The sequence below is a fragment of the Paroedura picta genome, chromosome 11 (genome assembly GCF_049243985.1).
Source record: "Paroedura picta isolate Pp20150507F chromosome 11, Ppicta_v3.0, whole genome shotgun sequence".
NCBI lineage: Eukaryota > Metazoa > Chordata > Lepidosauria > Squamata > Gekkonidae > Paroedura > Paroedura picta.
The window spans coordinates 398,956-417,808 of NC_135379.1; the positions used below are offsets into that span (position 1 = coordinate 398,956).

Here is an 18,853-nt window from a genome sequence, read left to right on the forward strand (position 1 = left end):
TCGGCCTTCTTGGCAGGATCCATGGGGCAGGAACCCCAAGCTAGACTGCAGTGACATGGCATATGTTGTGTGGCCCTTGAAGGCAATTTGGGAATGTTAGCGCAGGGAAAGCACTGCCCCCTCTCCCAGTCAGCTGGGCCTGCCTCTGGGCAAGGGGCACGTGGATTCTGCCTCAAGGGGCTGCTGTTGGCCGCCATTCCCAACAGGACTTGGTGACGAAAGAGCTCTTGCCCCTCCCTATGAAGGCCAAGAGAGGGAGGGAGGGAGGGAGGGAGGGACATATGCTGGAAAGGCACGTGGGGAGAGACACGGTGTGCTGGCCTGGCTCACCTAGGTGCCAGGCAGCGCCTTCCCCTGGGCTGGCGTAAGGAGAGGACCGGGGCCACAACCCCTCCCCTCAGCCACTGCCCAAAGGCCAACTTTTCTTCTTCTTCTTCTTCTGTGTTTCTGTGTTTGTGTGTGTGTGGGGGGGAAGGGGGGTGGTTTCCATGCCTGTGGGGTCCAGGCCCCGCTTGCAGGCTTCAGGAAGTCTGATGGTTGGCCCCCACAGGAAATACAGCACTGGCCTAGATGGGTCACTAGCCCAATCCTGCAGGTCAACCAGGAGCTCCCTGGACCAGCACAGGGGGCATGGCCAGCGTTTGGGACAGAACACTGGGGAGTCTGCCCCCATCTGGCGACAGCCCCAGTGCAAGGGCTTTAGCCAATCAGCTGAGCCCCCAAAAGAGCAACTGGCTGGCTGGCTTCTTGTGTCCTATTCCTGCTTCATCTTGGGCGTTGCTGGGGAGAGAGGAAGGGGCCCAATCGTCTCCAGCTCGCCCTCCATACTGCGTGACCTGGGGGTCCCACCTTCCAACCTTGGGGGCTCCCCCCCCGCATGCATACCTGTGCTGGCGTGGCGGCTGTGTCCCCGCCCCTTGTCCCCTTCGCCCTTCATGGCCTCGATGTCGTCCACGGAGGAGGCCCGGCGCACGCTGTAGAAGCTCTCGCGGGAGCGGCTGCGGGGAAGGCTGCAGTTGGAGAAGGAGGCATCCAGGTTGAGGCGGGCCTTGTCGGTCCGTGGCGAGGAGTGGGTGATGGGTGGCTCCGTCAGCCTGCCCCCCTCGCGCTCCATCAGGGCCTGCCGGTCTTCGGTTTCCCCGTAGCCCAGGCAGTGATTGTCCAGCGAGGAGGGGACCTCATCCAGCGCGACCGACTCACTGCTGTGTTTGGAAAAGTCCACCACCACAGCTTCATCGGGGTCCTCCTGCGGCAGAGACTGCTTGCTCGTGGCCAAGGCCAGCAAAGCCGGCAGCTTCAGCCGGAATGACTTGCCACGACCTGCGGAGGAGGAGGAAGAGGAGGAGGAGGAGGAGGAGGAGGCCCTGCAGAAGCCCCTGCAGCCAGACAGAGCCCCCCAGGGAGAGCCCACTGACCCCGCATAGCAATGCAGCCTTGCTGGCCTGGGAAGGAGTCAGGCTGGGGCAGTAGAACCCATACTCCCACAGAGGGAGGAAGCAAAGGACCAACCTTGCTGCCAGGGTTGCCTGGGGCCTTCCCATTTTGCCTGGCCTACCTTACAGGGGGGGTGGGGGGGGTGGGAAGGTTCGAAATGGACCTGCCTGCCTGTCTCTGCTTTGCATTCCAAGGTGGGAGGCGAGCTTGCAGGCCTGAGGTACAACAAGAGACCTTCTTTGGCTCTTTTCCGTGGGCAGCCCAGAGAGGCCAGTTTCCTGGCCAGCTGCTGTCTAGCTGTCTAGCCTGCTTCCTTGGCACCTCAAACTTCCCTCTGTTATGCCCATCCTGTTAATTCGACCGTGGTGATGATGTCGCCTGAAACTCAACCCCTCCAAGACGGAGGTCCTGTGGCTGGGAGGTAGGGGGCGGGACAAGGAAACGTGCTAACCCACCCTGGCAGGGGGGCAACTTAACATCGCGTCCCAGGCCAGGAATCTGGGTGTGACCATTGATGCCTCCCTGACTATGGAGGCTCAGGTCAAGAGAGTCAGGCATTTTTCCATCATCGCCAGGCTCGGCTACCAGCGCTCTACCTGTCCCCTGACCCCTTGGCCACAGTGATCCACGCGACAGTCACCTCCAGAATAGATTTCTGTAACTCGCTCTACGCGGGCCTGCCCTTGTCCCTGATCCGGAAACTTCAGCTAGTGCAAAATGCAGCTGCTAGGGTCTTCGCTGGCACACCTTGGAGGGCCCACCTCCAGCCTGTGCTGAGGCAGCTGCACTGGTTGCCAATTGCTGCCCGGATCCTGTTCAAGGTTTTGGTTTTAACCTTTAGGGCCTTATGCGGGTTGCGACCCACATACCTGAGGGACCCCCTATCGCTCTATGCCCCCTGCAGGGCTCTGCGCTCTGTGGGTGAGAATCTACTGGTCGTTCCCGGCCCTAGGGAAGCACGCCTAGCCTCAATCAAGGCCGGGGCCTTTTTGGTCCTGGCCCCCACCTGGTGGAGCAAGCTCCCAGGAGAGCTGCGGGCCCTGTCTGCGTTCTGCAGGGCCTGTAAAACAGAGCTCTTCTGCCACGTCTATGGTTGAGGCTGGGGTCAGCGAGGTAGATTTACTGCCCCCCCCGGGGTTTGAAGAGTACACCGTTCCTCTCCATTTTCTCCCCCCCCCCCTTGGTAATAGGGATTGGATCGGGGTATTTTTTCCGCCATGTTGGGGATTTTTGAAGTCTTTAGTGGGAATTCTAATTCTAATTATTATTATTATTATTATTATTATGCGATTTATTGCCCGCCACTCCCTTGTGGCTCGTGGCGGGTTACAACATTCTAAAACCCCATAAAATCCATTAAAATCCGTTAACAGTAATTACAATCCCCCAATTAATAGTTAGCAGGCTAACATGGCAAGATTGGCTAGTCCACTTCTCCCTCCCCCTACTAGCAGGTGGAGAGGGGATACTGATGGTCCCATCCCAATCCTAATCCCAGGTCCCGGGGGGGGGGCATAGATGTTAGCCTTGGCCTCAACCATAAACCTGGTGGAAGAGCTCCGTCTTGCAGGCCCTGCGGAATGATGTAAGATCTCGCAGGGCCCGCAGCGAATGGGGTTTTAAGACTATTGTTACCTGCCATGAACCTGTTAAGGATTGCTTGGAAATAAATCTAATAATAATAATAACAACAACAACAAATACCACAGGGCACTCCCCCCCCCCCACAAGGGCAGAAGAACACAAAAGTGGCGCTGTGGAAGCCCACCTGGGCTGGTGAGGAAGGCCCATGTCCAAGGCGGGGGCTCCAGGCCTTCAGCTCGCCCATCCTCCACAGAGAAGGGGGACCCCCAGTGGTGCCTCTGAGGCAAGCAGACAGGCAGGAGTCCCACACGGGGCTCTGCCCCCCATCCTGGGCATGCTGCCCATTCTCCTCCTGGCCCCTCCCGCTCCCCCAGTCAGAGGCCGGAGCCCACCAGGACTGGTCTTTCTCCCCACACCATGGAGTGGCCACCAGAGCCACACAGAGAATTTGAGCCCTGGAACCTGTGGCTCACCATGAGCCAGAGCAGGCGGCCAAGCACTGCCCCCACCAACGGCAGCAAAAGGCCCACCTGTGGGGAGCCAGGCTCCCGGCGAGACCCAGTGGTTGGTGTTCTTGGCCGGACTGGTCAGCAGGTCCCGCTCCATCACCACCTCGAAGTTGAGGATGAACATGATTACGGCTCCACCCTCATTCTTCACGGGCACCACGTCCACCAGGCACAGGAAGCAGCTGCCTGCCGGGAAGGAGAGGCCGGCATCAGTCCCTCGGGGCGCATGGGGCAGAGGGGGGAGGAGAGGGCCCAGGCAGGGTGCCAGGGGAGGGGAGGGGAGACCTCAAACCCCCCCCCCCCATGCACACACACAGCCACGGAAGGCGATACGGACCCGGAATCTTCGGCCTCGGCCAACTGGGAGGCTCCCGGGCTCCTCCTGCCCACTGACAAGAGGCTGCAACAGGAGCTCTGCCAGAGGGGAAGCAGTGGCTTGCGGGATTGGGGCCTTGAGTTCAGAAGCTAAGCAGGGTCAGCCCCGGAGCGTCTTCGCCTCCCAGGCAGCCCACAGCGCTGGCCTCGGAAGCCCAAGGGGACACCACAAGTGGGCTGCAGACAGACAGGCGCCCCCGCCCCAGCCCCGTGCTTTGTTTCGGGGGGGGGGGGCACTGGCCGGGTACTGATGGTGGAGGTGGCTGGCACTGGGGAAGCATTTCCACTCCTTCCCATGACGCTCCTGAGGCAAGCCAACAGGCCTTCTTGTGCCGCTCTGATCTCTGGCAAGGCGCATGGCTGGGCCTCCCCCATGCGCCACAGCCACAGCTGGCTGGGATCCCACCTCCCTCCAGGGCTGCTCCCCAAATGGCCCCAGGTGGAAGCAGAAAGCCCCCCCCCCCAGCACAAACTCACTCCTCCCTCCGTCCTCCCATACGTGGGCCAGCAGCTGACCGAGCGAGTGGGAGGGGCCCAGGCGAGAGGCTTTTCACAGTCCAGGCACTAATCCTGCACCCTCTGGCTCCTGCAGCTGTCAACACACACTCCCCCCCCCCCCGGATTCCCTCTCCCAGTCAGCAGTCTGTCCTTTGACCACCCCCCTCCCAGCCCTAGGAAGTGCCTGCTGGACCCACTTCTGTGCCCCTAGAGGCACCCCCAGCCAGGGGGGCCATAGCTGGTCCCCCCAGGGGAAGGGCAGCTGCTGCCAGCAGGACATCCACCTGGGGGCTCAGTTCTCAGGGAAGCCAGAGGGATCTGAGGCACAGCAGCCCAATCGACCTCCCCGTCCAAGACCAGGCTGCTGCGCACGGCGATGGGGCTGAAGCCCTCCGGAGGCCCTGTTTCCCCCCTCCCGGGTTCCTCTGAGCCCTCCCTGCCAAGGAAAAGACCCTCTGCACATGCTCTTGGCTTCTAGGACATCCTTAATCAAGAACACAGCACAGGTATTTCTTCTACTTTATCCACACCCCATCCCTGCGAGGTAGGCGGGCTATGAAGATGGTGAGGAGATTGGAGACCAAGACATATGAGGAAAGGTGGAGGGAGCTTGGTGTGTTCAGTCTGAAAAGAAGACGACTAAGAGGTGATAGGAGCACCATCTTCAACTACATCTGGAAGAGGGAGCAGAGTTGTTTTCTGTTGCCCCAGAAGGTTGGACCAGAACCAAAAGGTTAAAATCAATTCAAAAGAATGTTCAGTTTAACCTCAGGAAGACGTTCCTGACAGTCATAGTGGTTCCTCGGTGGAACAGGCTTCCTCGGAAGGTGGTGGGTTCTCCTCCTTTGGAAGTTTTTGAGCAGAGGCTGGATAGTCATCTGACAGAAATGGGCCTGCCTTGGAAACTTCGCTTCTGACGCCCCTGCAGAGCACAATCAGCCAGGGGGCTCGAGGAAGTAAGCCTCACCCCTTCCCCATATTGAACATTTTCAAATACATTTGGTCCAAACTAGCTCACAGAAGCTCCACCCAGGCCCCAAATTCTGTTGGTCTCTCAGGTGCTCCTGGACTCATAGGGTTGCCTTGGGGGATATCATCACAAAGGGAACTCAGGTGCCAAACAGCTCATCCCCCAAAACCTTGCAGGGCTCTGAGGGGCTGCAGAACTTGAATCCGACTCTTCGCCTGCAGACCATCATGGCTGCCCTTGGAAATTGCTCTGCGCACGTGGCAAGCTCTGAGCCTGCACTCCCTGCTGCCGGTTGCACAGGCACAGACACACAGACACACTCCCCCCCCCCCCAAGGGACACCCATTGCCTTTTTCGCTGGGATGTCCCGGGCAGCCCCCCCCCCACTTTGAGTCCCACAGCCCAGCCTCCCAGGAAGGACAGGAGGACTGGAGACCCACCTGGCAGAGGAGGCGGCCCTCATGGGCCATTTCCCGCCCGGCAGGACAGGCTCCCTCAGGCCATCAACAGGCCAAAGCGTAGGTGGGAAGCAGACCCCTGACGGCTGCCTCAATCCCACCCGGATCCCAGCCCCCCCCCCTCCGGGCCCAGGAGCCTAAGGATGGAGGCTGCAGCCGGCAGAGAGGCGGGGGGGCAGCTGGACCGGGCAAGGAGAAAGGGCCGCTGGAGAAGAGCCAAAAGGCAGGGGGCTGGGGACGGCACAGAACGATGGCCAGGCCTGAGCCAGCCGGAAGCCGAGTGAACAGCCAGGTGGCTTTGGAAGGAGGCGTTTCTGGGGAGGTGGGGCATGCCAGTCAAGCGCCCTGCACATCATGGCTGCCGACCTTTCCACGCCCACCTGATGCCTGCCCTTTGGAGGCCCAGCAGCTCTCACTTCGAGTTGGGTGACAGGGTCCCTTTGCCCCCCCCCCCCCAGCACCTCAGCGGAGCAGCCATGGGGCAAGAACACCGGCTACCTCGATCCCCTTGCCCCACAGGAGGCGGGAGGGGGATCAGAAGCCCCCAAAGAGAGGCTTGGGGGGGGGCAAGGCTCAGAAGGGCTCCCATGGCAACAGGCAGGCCCTTCTCAGGCAGGACTCAGAGGACTCTCTGCTGCTTCCACCCTGCAGGCTCAGCCGCTGATACAGCCCAGATCCGCCACGGCCCGGAGACACAAGGAATACACAGGAAGACACAGCTGTCAGCAGGGCTGGCTGGCTGGCTGGCTGGCTGCCAAAAGGCCTGCAAGAGAGGCCGGCACCACCCTCATTCTCCCCCCACCCTACCCCCCACGGGGAATAGGCACCCAGCTCGGCTGGCGCAGTGTAGAGCAGCTGAGGGGCCAGGCAAGCTGACCCCCAGGAAAGAAGGGCCAGACACGCCAGAGAGCCTGCTGCTCTCCCCCCACCCCAGCCAGGCAGCAGCTGGCAGCCCAGGGGATGTCTCTCGGAGGCCTCAGCCCCCTCTGCCCCGGGGAGGCAGTGGGGCACATGCACACCCCTGTCCCTGGAGGGGAGCCCAGCCCTCCCTGCCCAGAAGCCAACCAAGCTGCGGCAGGGCGTCTTTCCCAGGCCCAGGCCCAGGCCAGGCAACCTTTGCTCCCTGCTATCTGCCGCCATAAATAGCCAGCGATAAAATACTTCTCCTCACTGGAGCAGGCATCCAAAAACGGCCGCCCGCCCGCCAGCCCTGCTGCCCTGGATGGGACCAGCATCGTGCCAGATTCCTTTCTCCCGTGCTTTCACCCGTCAGGACTCCTTGCATCTAGTGTGGAAATGCTTCCGCCTGGCTCCGTGGGGTCAAGAGGGAGGGGGCCAAGTGGCTGCCCATCCCTGATCGATGCCGTTCAGGGTGACCTTGGGCCGGCCACCCTCTCCCCCTCACCCCAGCTCCCCCCCACTCAGGGGCAACCCCCCCCTTCATTAACTGCTAATTAGCTGCTTGCCAGCAGCCAAGTGGGAGAGGCTCCCTTGGGTTCTGTTTCGGAAGCCCCACACACACACACACCCACACACACACACACTTCCGCTCAACTCCTGCTCTCCCTTTCCCAGCTGGGCTGGTTCTGGATCTGCGACTGCTGGGCCGAGGGGCTGCCTGGAGGGAGGTCTGGCGGAAATCCTGGCTGGGCAAAGGAGAGCTGCTGTGCCTCTGGGGCTGGGCAGGGGAAGGACGCCAGCTGCAGCTGATGGCCAAGTCTTCTCCGCCAGAGCCTCTGGAGAGCGGATGCCAGGGAGAGACTGGTCCGGCCGCTGCACGCGCCTGGAGGACAGAGGCCGTCTCCAAGGGGGCCCAAAGGGCATGAGCTACACAAGGCCCCTCATGGGGGGGGAGGGGGGCTGCCTCCTCTCCACCTGAGCAAGCATCAAGGACAAGGGAGGGGGGCTCCCAACAAGCGAAGGGGGGCAGGGCTCCCTCTCCTTGGCCAAACCTGTCCCTGGGTGCCATCTCAGCAGCACAAAGATAACCAACGCCCAAATAATGAAGGTACAAATTGGGGGGGGGGGTGTTAACAGTCTGATGTCAAATGTTCCCCCCCACACACACATACAAACACAAGTACACAGACACACACACCCAAAACGGCCACCCAATTGGGCAGAGCTACAGGAGGGACAGAAAGTAGAGCGGGGGGGGGTGTCCCACTCATGGTCCAAAGCAGCTGCCCTGAACTGGACGTGAATCAGGATATTCGCCCCCATTCTCCTGCCTGCCAGGCAGAAACCCGGCTGGGGAAGCACAGAGCCTCAGCCAGAGAGATGAGGGGGAACACAGATGGAGCCAGTCTCCTGAAGGGACCCCGGAAGCACAAGACTGCCCCGCCCCCGCAATCCTACTTCTCCCCCCATATCTTGGTACAAAGAGGGGGCAGGTTGCAGGACCACAAGCAGACCCCTTTTCTTTCCTGGCAGACAAACAACCGGCAGGCAGGGCTGTTCCACGAAAGCTGCCCCTGTTCCATTTCTGCCTGCCCAGCAGCTGCTTAGGGCACAAAGTCTGTAGCCGGGGCCTCCTTAGAAGAGCGTGTGCTTCCCTCCGCACCCCCCTTCCCAGAGTAAGCAACTCAAAACTGCCGGCTGCAAGCGTGCTATTTCTGGAGCAGGACCGGCGCTCTGAAGAAGCCAGTGAGAATGGGGGGGGGGGCACCAGCCTCCCCACCCCTGGTAAGAAGGAAAGTGGGACCTCCTGGGAAGCCAGAGGGCCAAGCATGAGGGACTGGTCGGTCGCTGGCAAGAGGAACCGGGAACCCCCCAGCTACTCCTGGCCAGCCGTGGCTGTTGCCCGCCAAGGTCTCAGGCCCCATAGAACAGGGCCAGGCCCAGCCCAGGAAGCCCAACAATTCTGCACAGAGGGCTGGGGGATCGCAGGGGGGGGGGTCTGCTTCTATCCAAGAAAATCCCCACTGATTTTCTTCCCCATTCCCAAAAGTTTATCTCCTCCTCCTAAGGACCCCTCCATACACATACACTGAAGCCTAGGCTCCTGCCCGGGAGGGGACATGACCCCCCCCCCCAGCTCTCTGTAGGTGTCCCCAACGCTGGGCCTTTCTCACCAGACGCACTGCCAGGAAAGGACTGGAGGTGAGGACTTTGCCATGTCAGGCTCCCCAGCCCCACAGGCAGATCCTCACACCCGCTCTGGTTGAGTGTCTCGGTCCCGTGCAGGTCTGGTGCGCCATTAGCAGCTGGCACCTTCTGCTTCCTGCAGGCCTGCGCGAGGACTGGGGGGGGGGAGGGGGCTAGCTGGCTGCAGCTGGGAGCCGGCTCTGTTTACCCGGCCTGCCGGAACAAGAAAGGCTGACGTGAGCCGGAGGCAGAGGCCTCTCCAGAGGAGAGACACCTGGCGTGGTGGGAGGCCCACAGGGACCAGAAGGGGAGCACAGCCGCCTGGGGACAGACAGGGGGAGGCAGGGCTAGCCAGGAGTGCTGAGACCCACTGCGCCATCCCACTGTAACCCAGGAGGTCCCCAGAACCAGCACTCGGAGCCCATGTGCCAGGGCTATCAGCAGAAGCAGCAGCCTCTGCCAGCCCAAAGACTGCCCCCAAGTTTCAGTGGGCATAAGAACCACCAACCACGGAGCATTTCATCAGGAAGTCTTAGGCTCATCGCTCCCTGGGCAAGACAGACATTTGCCAAGGGTCATCCCCCTGCAAAAGGCAGGAACCTGGCTGACCAAAGAATGAGCTCACGCTGACCCAGCCCAAAAGGTCTTCCTCCAAAACCGGGGAGGAGCAGAAAGGACAGCAACAGTGGTCAGGCCCCGGAAGGCTTGGCCAAGAGGAGGGTGAGTCCTGAGCAGAGCCCCTGTGGGCAGCTAGGCCTTGGCTGCCCCTGCACAGAGCCCCTGCCAGCCAAGGCCCAGAGGAGGACTGACGTAGGGGGGCAGGATGTCTCCTCATCCTTGGCCCCCTGACCCTCTCCCCCTCCACATGCACAGTCACAGTGTTCAGCAATGGGGTCCCTTGGCTAGACCTGGCTAGACCAGCACAGCAGCCAAGTTTGCAGAAGACCCCAAATCATTCCAGATGGAAAAAACCAAGGCTGGCTGTGAGCAATGATGGGACAACTGGGAGAAGTCAGGGTGGGTAAGAGTAACAAAACAACCCTCATTTTAAGTATCTGCTGAAATGCCTGAGCCAGATTTCGAAAGGAATCTTGGGATGGAGCAGAGTTTCATCAGCGCACAGTTCCTACCCAAGATGACCAGCCCAGGGGCTGAAAGCACCAGGCACACATCGGCAGAGGAAAGGCCGGTCTTGCAATATCCCCATGCAGATCTCTGGGGGAGCCTCCCCTGAACTACCGCAGGCTGTTCTGGTCCCCGCATGCATCTCGAAAAGGAGCTGGGAGGAGGACAGCGGGAGCCAGCCCAGAGGACTTGGGGCTGGAGCCCCTTCTCCATGAGGAAGGGCGGAAGAGCTTAGGAAGAAGAATGCCACGGGGAGACCCCACAGATCTTCCCAGAATTCTGGCCAAGGGGGGAGCCGGTGGATAAAGAGAGCTTTTTCACCTACTCCCACAAGGCTCAGGGGACTCCCTGAGCTCCAGGACAGACCAGCTCCAAGGGAATTACTCATGGCCATGAGTGTGGGTGGCTTTCAGAGGGACGGAGAAGGACTTCTTCAGGGGTGCATAGCCAACCCAAGACGCCAAGCCCAGGGGCCGAAGCTGAATCTCAGGGCCAGCCTGTGGGACCTCAAGTCGTTCTGCAGGCCTTGCAAGACAGAGCTGCCCTACCAGGCCCTTGGCTAAGGCATGAAAGCATCATGCAGCATCTGCCAGCCCCCCTGCCCAAAGGCACCCACCGACACCTACAGAAGGTGGACTTAATGCCGCCGCTCCCCAGCCCCTGGAAAGAGGCGACAGCTCTGAGTGGATTAGTGCTACTTATTTTAAATCACTGAAACTTGTATTTTTAAATTAGAAGAAGAAGAAGAAGAGTTGGTTCTTATATGCCGCTTTTCCCTACCCAAAGGAGTCTCAAAGTGGCTTACAGTCGCCTTCCCTTTCCTCTCCCCACAACAGACACCCTGTGGGGTGGGTGAGGCTGAGAGAGCCCTGATATCACTGCTCGGTCAGAATAGTTTTATCAGTGCCGTGGCGAGCCCAAGGTCACCCAGCTGGTTGCATGTGGGGGAGCGCAGAATCAAACCCGGCAAGTCTGCACTCCTAGCCACTACACCAATATATTGCACTGTGTGTATTTTAATCTTAGGAAGGGGGCATATAAATGCAATAAATTAATACATACACAAATGCATAAATAAATAAGATATAAACATCAGGGGAAGGGCCCAATGGCTGCAATTGCAGATCAACTGACTGGCTACTCTGCAAAGCAGGATGCTGGCCCAGATGGACCACTGGTCTAATCCAGCAGGCCTCTCCTGGTGTTGTCACGGAACGAAGGTCCTGGACAGTAGACGGGGGGGGGGGTGTTGGGGGGGAGCCAAGGCCATGACTGAAAGGCTGCACCCAGCAGGGGACACAAAGGGAAGAGGACAAGAGAGTGGAGTTACCTGGTCAGACCCTGAATCACACCTGGAGCTTAAAGGGACCACCAAGAGCCATCCATTCCAGCCCTCATCTTCTTGGGGGCTTCAAAATCACCCATTCCTGACAGGTGTTCATCCAATCTCCTCCTAAAAACGTCCATTGATGGAGAATCCACCACCCTCCAAAGGAGCACCTTCCATCTACGAATAGCCCTCCTTGCCAGAAAATGCTTTCTAATAATAATATTTAAGTGGAACCTCTTTTCTCATAATTTGAACACATTGGCCTTTATCCCTGTCTCTAAAGTTGCAAGAAACAAGTTTATTTATTTATAATTTGACTTGTCGCCCACCACTCCCCTACAAGACGGCTTGTAACAGAAAAGAACCCCACAATAAATATCATCATCATCCAACATAAAACAATAAAAACGGTAAAACCAGTTCCCTGAGCCTCTCTTGGCAGCAGACTTATACCCCCTCCCCTTCCAGCTGGACAGGTCACATTTCACTCGGAGGCTAGTGCGGAGCAGCCTGCTGGCCTGGCTAACTCGTAGGGGGGCCCCGGCCGCCCTCGTCCTGGCGGAAGACCTCTGTGACAGCTCCGTCAGGGCCTTCAGCTCTCCTGGGAGCTCATTCCACCAGGTCGGGGCCAGGACGGAAAAGGCCCTGGCCTGGGCCAAGACCAGGCGAACTTCCCTCGGGCCAGGGAGTCGGCCCACTCTTCAGCATACCTTCTACTTAGCTCTCCTGTCCCCCCCCCCCCGGGCCCTCCTCATCTCCACGCAGCACAGACCGAACTCTCTCTGCCTTTCCGTGTGAAGCCTGGATGCCAACCCCCCGACCGTTCTAGCCGCCCTTCTCTGAGCACATCCCGACTTGTACAATATCCTTCTTCAACTGTGGCACCCAGAACTGGACACTCTATTCCCAGTGGGGAATGGAGTACAACTTCCCTGGCTCTAGATCCTCTGCTACGAGCAGGCAGCCTCATATCGCATTGGCCTCCTTAGCTGCCGTATCGCACTGTGGGCGCAAATTCAGCATTGTCCACCAGGACTCCTAAGTCCCTTTCACCTCTCCTACTATCAAGCCAGGTATCCCCCACCCGGTACTCATGGATCACGTCCTGGGCAGCCACCCCGTCAAAAGCAGAACCACAAGGACGGCGTAAGCGAGACAAGCCCCGCTCCAGACAAGCAGCTCCCCAGGGAGAGCTCCGCGGGCCAGGCAGCTGGGCCAAGGACTCGTGGGTGGCAAGATGGAGGGCCTGCCTGCCACTGAGGGAGGCCTCCTTTCACACAGGCACAAACAGTCATCAATCTCTGTGCGCCGCAGGCCCTAGAGAGCAGCACATGCAGTGTTTTCGGGGAGGAGATAAGCTGCTCTGGGGAGCATCTCCTTGGATGGAGCAAGGCATGCAGGGAGCAGCCCACAAGGCTGAGAGGTAGGGCCGGCCCCTTCTGGGCTCCACTCCTTGCTAGAAAGAGGTCTGGCAAAGATGCCCGCAGGGGCTGGAGCTGGCATTCTGCAGCAAGACATGGGGGGGGGGAGCCGGCTCACTTCTTTGAGCCAGATGAAGGAGCTGCCTCCAGCAGCTCTCTGCTCACGGTGTACCGAGGCAGGAGAGGGGGAGCAGAGCTGCAGGCTTCTTTGGGGGGTCCTTTGTGGAGTCCTGAGGGGCCCTACCTTCAGGGGCACCGGGCAGGGCAAAGGGGCTGCTTCCTGACCTCCTCATTCAGGGCCTGAGAGCCCCTGCTCCCTGTCACGGCCCTGGGCAATGGGGCGCCTATGGCCTACCCGTCCCACCTTGATCTCCCTGTGGCCAAAGCCCACCAGACTGCCATGGTCTACTCTGGCCCCCGGGGTCTGACGGACGTGAGCCCTTTCATCTAAGGTTCCACAGCCCAATCGTACCATGAAAAGAAATGCAAGGAGCTCTGCACATCAGGGTGAAGGCAAAGAGCCAAGAAGGCTGCACATGAGCGCCCCCCCCCCCCCGTCTGTGCCCAGGTCAGCAGAGGAGAGCAAGCAAGGCCCCACAATAGGAGCAGGCCTTGAGAGGCCCCCAGGGGGTTCCAGCTCACCCTAAGAGGAGGAAGGAAGCCAGTCAGTCAAAGCGTTACCATGATGATGATGAAAAAGGAGGCAGCTGGGAGAGAGGGAGGCCCCAGGTGGCCTCTCTTGCTCCGCTCTACCTGCTCATCCTCAGCGGTTCTGCAGCAGACCCACCCACTCACCCCGCCCCATCCTGCCCCACTCAGAGGCTGCCTAGCAACCACAACCAGGGAACAGCAGCTGCCTCCTCTCTTGGGACTGGCTCCGTCGCTGCAGGCCCCAGGAAAGACCCCTCTCATTCGGCAGGGTGGCCCTGCCCCGCCTCAGGTGCTCTCCCCACCCCCCAGCCCCACCCAGAAGAGGCAGGCTGGGGATGGCGAGTACAGCCCCGAAAGGCTCGCTTTTCCTATGGAGGGCCCAGCGGAACAAGTAGCCCTGAGCACTCTCCCTCTGGGGGCTGAGCTAAGAGCCCCCCTGGATAGCTGGCCCAGAGGGGGGGCCCAAAGCACAAGGTCCGGGGCCAGACAGTCCTCTTCCCCAAGGCAGAAGGAGAGAGAAAGGCAGCTTCTAGGGTGACCAGCCAAGATCTGGACAACAACCGATCTTCACACAGGAGGATCAGTCCCACCGGAGAAAATGGCAGGGACAACTCCAGGGACAACCCCACAAACTGCTGAGGCCGCCCCCACCCCAAATCAACTACTCCCCAGGTGGAAACCCCATACCCAACGGTAGGCAGACATGGTGTTCTGGCCCCACTTCAAGCACGGCACATTTGGAAGGCCCAAAGGCTGATCCCTGCCACCCCCCACCACAGCCTCAGACAGAGAGACACCCCCCCCTTCCGACACCTGTCTAGAGTGTGGTGCTTAATGCAGACGCCCTCCCAGAGGCCTCCCTTCACCTCTCCTAGATCTCACGCACTGGTTCCCGCATGCTCCTTACCATCTTTCCGGTAGAAGCAGATCTCCACCTTGCGCTCTTCAGAGCCCAGCAGGGCCTGCGCCATTTGCGCCATGGAGCTCTTCTGGGTACGTGGCCCGTAGAGGAAGTCACATGTGCATGGCTTCTGCATGACCTCCGCCCGCGTGTAGCCACAGAGGTCACAAAAGCCATCGTTGCAGTAGATGACGGCGCAGTTTTCCACGCGCGCATTGGCAATGATGAACTTGCGACCTGGGAGATGAGGAGAAGGACCCCATGAAGAAGGAGGAGGAGGAGGAGGAGGAGGAGGTTCTTAAGATGCTGCTCTTCTCTACCAGGAAGAGTCTCAAAGCAGCTTACATTCACCTTCCCCTTCCTCTCCCCATAAGAGACACTCTGTGAGGCAAGCGGAGCTGACAAAGCTCTGTGAGAACAGCACTATCAGGACAGTGACAAGCCCAAGGTCACCCAGCTGGCTGCATGTGGGGGAGCGGAGAATCAAACCTGGCTTGCCAGACTATAAGTCGGCACACCTAGCCACTACACCAAGGTGGCTCTCCCCGCCCTTGATGCTCCACAGGCAAGCTCTTGGGGGGAAAGAGGTGGAAGGAGGCACTTCCCAGGGGCTCATGAGAAGAGGACCTGCTTTGCATGCAGAAGGACTCTGGTTCCATCCCCGGCAGACTCTCTGGGAAGAACCAAGCAGAAAGGCCGAAACAGAAAAAGGAAACGGGGGGGGGGGGGGCCGGGGGGGCTGACACCCTGAAGAGCTGTCCTGGGCCCTCCTCACAGCCCACCCCAGGCCTGCCCCCCAAGGGCAGCTCATTGGTCCATCAAGGAGAGTCCCAGTAGCCACTCCGCCCTTGGGCACGATGCCATGCCTCTTCCCTTGCCTCTGGGCAGCAGCAAGGCGGGACTTCCTGGCAGCCATAGAATTGCCCCACAGGTGGGAGGGAGCAGCAGCAGCAGCAGCAGCAGCAGCAGCCGGCAGTGGCGGCTGTCCAGGGATGGTGTGGTGCCTGGGGAAGCCGCAATCCAGTAAAGAAGTGGGATCCCCTCCTTGCCCTGATCTAGAAGAGGAGGAAGGCAGAGCAGAACCAGGGGGAGCCAGCGTGGATCTCATGCGGTAGACGCAACGGTGGCCTCTGAGTCGAGAGGGGCACTGTGACACCGTGGCCAAGAGGGGCCGACCAGGGTCTGGAGGGACCGGGCTCAAATTCCCACATGTGCCATGGAAGCTTTCTGGGTGTCCTTGGATCCGTTGCACTCCCTCAGCAGCCTACCCCACCACACAGGGCTGTGGTGAGGATAAAATGAAGGAGAGAAGAGTGGGTTTTTTGACACCTCACTTTTCACTACCCAAAGGGTCCCATAGCGGCTTCTGATCACTTTCCCTTCCTCTCCCCCCCGCAAAGACACCCTGCTAGGTGGGGCTGAGAGAGCTCTGACAGGACTGCTCTGTGAGATCAGCTCTAACAGGACTGTGACTGGCCCAAAGGAACCCAGCCAGCTGCATACAGAGGTGGAGCAAGGACTCAAACCCCATTCTTCATACCGGAGGCCATGGCTCTTGCCCGTGAGGCCATGCTGGGAAACCAGGTAAGCTGCTTTGGGTGCTCACTGGGGAGAAGGCAGGGGGGATAAAGGCTTTAAAGCAATACGTAATTTGAGCTGGACTGGCAAGCCCCTCTACTCTGCATTTGGTCATCACGCATACCGATCACCCCCCCCCCCCCAGTGTCCCAAATCTTTCCGTGCAGGGGCCTAGTCACCTCCCTCCCCGGCTGTGTCTCCAGCGGGGCCCCCCTTCACTCACTCATTCCCTGATGGGGGGGGGGTTGCCTTTTCCAAAGCAGTGAGGACTGGAGGCTCCCCTCCCCCAGGGCTGTCCCCCGTGCCTTGGTGCTCCGGATGAGAGCGCACCTGAGGCCAGGCTTTTATTTATGCCATTTCTGGTTTACATGGGAAGGCTCTGAACCATGTGATACCCCCCCCCCCCACACACACACACACACACATCATCTGTGGTAGAAAGAGGTTTACCAGCTGTTTTGTGAATTAATACAAAGAGGCCGCAGGCAGAGTGCAACTGGGTGGGGGGTCCCATCGAGTTCGGACCAGAATCTGAGGGACCGCTGGGCAGGGGGGAGTGGCTGGTTCACTGCCTGTCATGGACAAGGCTTGGTCATGGGTCCCCCAACTAGCGGCATGACCGGAAGGGGGCCCCAGGGACCCACGAGGAAAAGTGCCCCTTGGCAAGGAGGTGGTGGGATTCTGCCTTCTGCTTCCCAGCTGGCATTAAAAGAACAGTCCCAGGCACAGAAGACACGCTCCCCCGTGCTCCCTGCCCTGTTGGCGGGAGCAGGAAGTGTCCAGTTGCTCAGCCCCTGCCCGGGAGAGGGCGGAAGTGCCCACCAAGGCTGCTGCATGAAAGGCCAGGCCACAGAAACGGGTGATGAGCAGAGGTGGCTGGAAGACCCGCAGGCGGGCAAGAGCGGAAGGCCGTCTGGGAAATAGTTTGGATTCCAGGCTAATCTCCTCCTCGGGAGTTGCCAAATCATCCGCGCAGTTTGCCTCACTCCAGCCCAGGCAGCAGGAAAGGGCGCATGGCGCCTCCTTCATAGGTGGCCAACACGTCACTGGGCACTCTTCTGGATGGTGACCATGCACTCCAAACAGTGCTGAAGAGCCAGGGGCTTCCTCAGCTTGACCAAGGTAGCCTTCCTGGGCCCAAGCACAGACAAGCAGAGCTCCAGAGCTGGTTTCCAGCCCCCGTTGCGGACCCCCGCCCCTATATCCAAAGCGGCAGGCCACAACCAGGCCCCACAGGTTTAGAAGGAGGGGGCAGACCCTGGACCTTGCGATCCCTTCTTAGTGACGGCTGGCTCTGTGCTGGGCAGCAGGGGCACCTTGGTCCGGAGGGAGAGCAGCAGGGGCTCAAGAGGCTGGCCCCCAGCTAGCACTCTTGTACACAGGATAATCAAGGCAAAGCGACAAAGCTCAAACCAAAGCTCAGAAAAAGCGGAAAAATGGGTAGCTGCAGACACTGGGCCTACCTCTAGTGCGAAGCCCTCCCCCCATCTACAAGGGGAATATTGGGGGAGGGGGGCTTCAGACCTTCCTGGCAGGAAGGAGCAGGACCTCTCCAGAGCAAGACCCCTGGTATTGGCCACTGCATGCTGGGAACATCCCAAGGTCAAAGGCACCCGCAGAAAGACCGGCTGCAAAGGCCACAAGCAGAAGGCTGCCTCAGCACCACCCAGGCCCCACGCCGGACTAGCCCCTCGGAGGGACAGGCCACCCCCCAGCTAGCGCTTCCCTCTGTCGTTCTCGCGGGGGGGGGGGGATGGGGCGCCAGAGCCCAGAGCCCCGAACAACAGGCCGGCTGGCCCCGCCCCGAGCCTGGCCTGGCCAGGGAGGCCCCAGCTCCGACGGCGCTCACGGCCTTCCCGCCCCCGAGGCCCCGCGGCCGGAACCTCCGCCGCGCGGCCCGCTCTTCTCGCGCGCCCGCCGCTCGGCATGGCCACGCCGCGGCCTACCCCGCGCAGCCCCGCACGCCCAAGAGGCCCCCGCCGGCCGGCCGGCCGCCCCGCAGACAAAGGGATGCCCAGCTGGCTCCTCGCGAGAGGGAGCGCGCCGCTCTGCCTCGGGGCCCCGGGGGCGCGCACTTACTCTGGCCCTCGAACTTGCGGATGATGGTGTCCAGGAAGGTGTTCTGCGGGGCGACGTGCCCGCGCCGCACCGGCATGCTGTCAGCCCATCGGGCCGCGCCAAGCGGGGCCCGTCCCAGCGCCCGTCCGGCGGCGCCCGCCGAGTCCAGCGGGCGGCCCAGCTCCGGAGCCCGTCGCAGCCCGCGGCGTCCGGCGGAGGGGGGCAGCTGCCCGGACGCAGCGCCTAAGCCTTCCCGGCGGCAGGCGGGGCCCGGCCTTGCGCTCGGCAGGTGGCGGCGCGGCGCCTCGACGGGACGGGTCCGGCCCGGCTCAGCGCCGCGACGGCGGCATCGTCCTTATTTAGGCAAAGGAGGCGGCAGCGTGGAAGCCAGGCGAGGAGGGAGGGACGGAAGGAGGGACGGAGGGGAGAGACCCGGGCGGGAGGCCGAGGGGCGCCGCTCCCTCTCCCGGGCTGGCCCTGCCGCCGCCGCCTCCTCTTGTCCTCCTCCTCCTCCTCCTCCTCCGCGCCGGCGGCCGAGCTGGCTGGCTGGAGAGAGCGCAGAGCCGCTGGCTGCCGAGAGAGAGAGGCCGGCCGGGCGGAGCCCCGCGGCCCGCGCAGCCAATGGGGGCGCTCGGCGCCCTGCTGGAGGATGGCCGACCGCGGAGCCCCGCCGCAGACGGAGCGCGCCTCTGAGCGTGTGCAGAAGGCCCTCGCGCTTCCCCCGCCCCACGCCAGCTGGAGCAGGAACAGCGCACGAGACACCCCTCCTTCGCGAAGCCCTGCCCGCCGCTCGGCTCCCGAACACGCTCGCGCCTCACCGCCGCCCTCCTTGGCCGTTAGGGAGCACCAACAAAATCACAAGATGTCATAGTCC

At 60.9% G+C, this 18,853-nt stretch overlaps 1 protein-coding gene across 3 annotated transcripts in view; it reads right to left on the reverse strand.

Annotated features, from left to right (window-relative positions):
- KCNH2 (potassium voltage-gated channel subfamily H member 2) overlaps window positions 1-18,548 on the reverse strand; it is a 47,757-nt gene extending 29,209 nt beyond the window's left edge. The window contains exons 1-4 of one of the 3 annotated variants that reach the window (XM_077303512.1): window positions 18,001-18,547; window positions 14,350-14,580; window positions 3,549-3,713; window positions 886-1,320 (exon numbers count right to left, since the gene is read on the reverse strand). In XM_077303512.1, coding sequence (XP_077159627.1) covers window positions 886-1,320; window positions 3,549-3,713; window positions 14,350-14,580; window positions 18,001-18,076 — 907 coding nt within the window. In that variant the 5' untranslated portion in view covers window positions 18,077-18,547. Of the gene's footprint in view, window positions 1-885; window positions 1,321-3,548; window positions 3,714-8,902; window positions 9,017-14,349; window positions 14,581-18,000 lie in introns of those variants that run through there. The other 2 variants (XM_077303513.1, XM_077303514.1) reach the window with 2 other exon arrangements.
- Window positions 18,549-18,853: the final 305 nt, after the last annotated feature.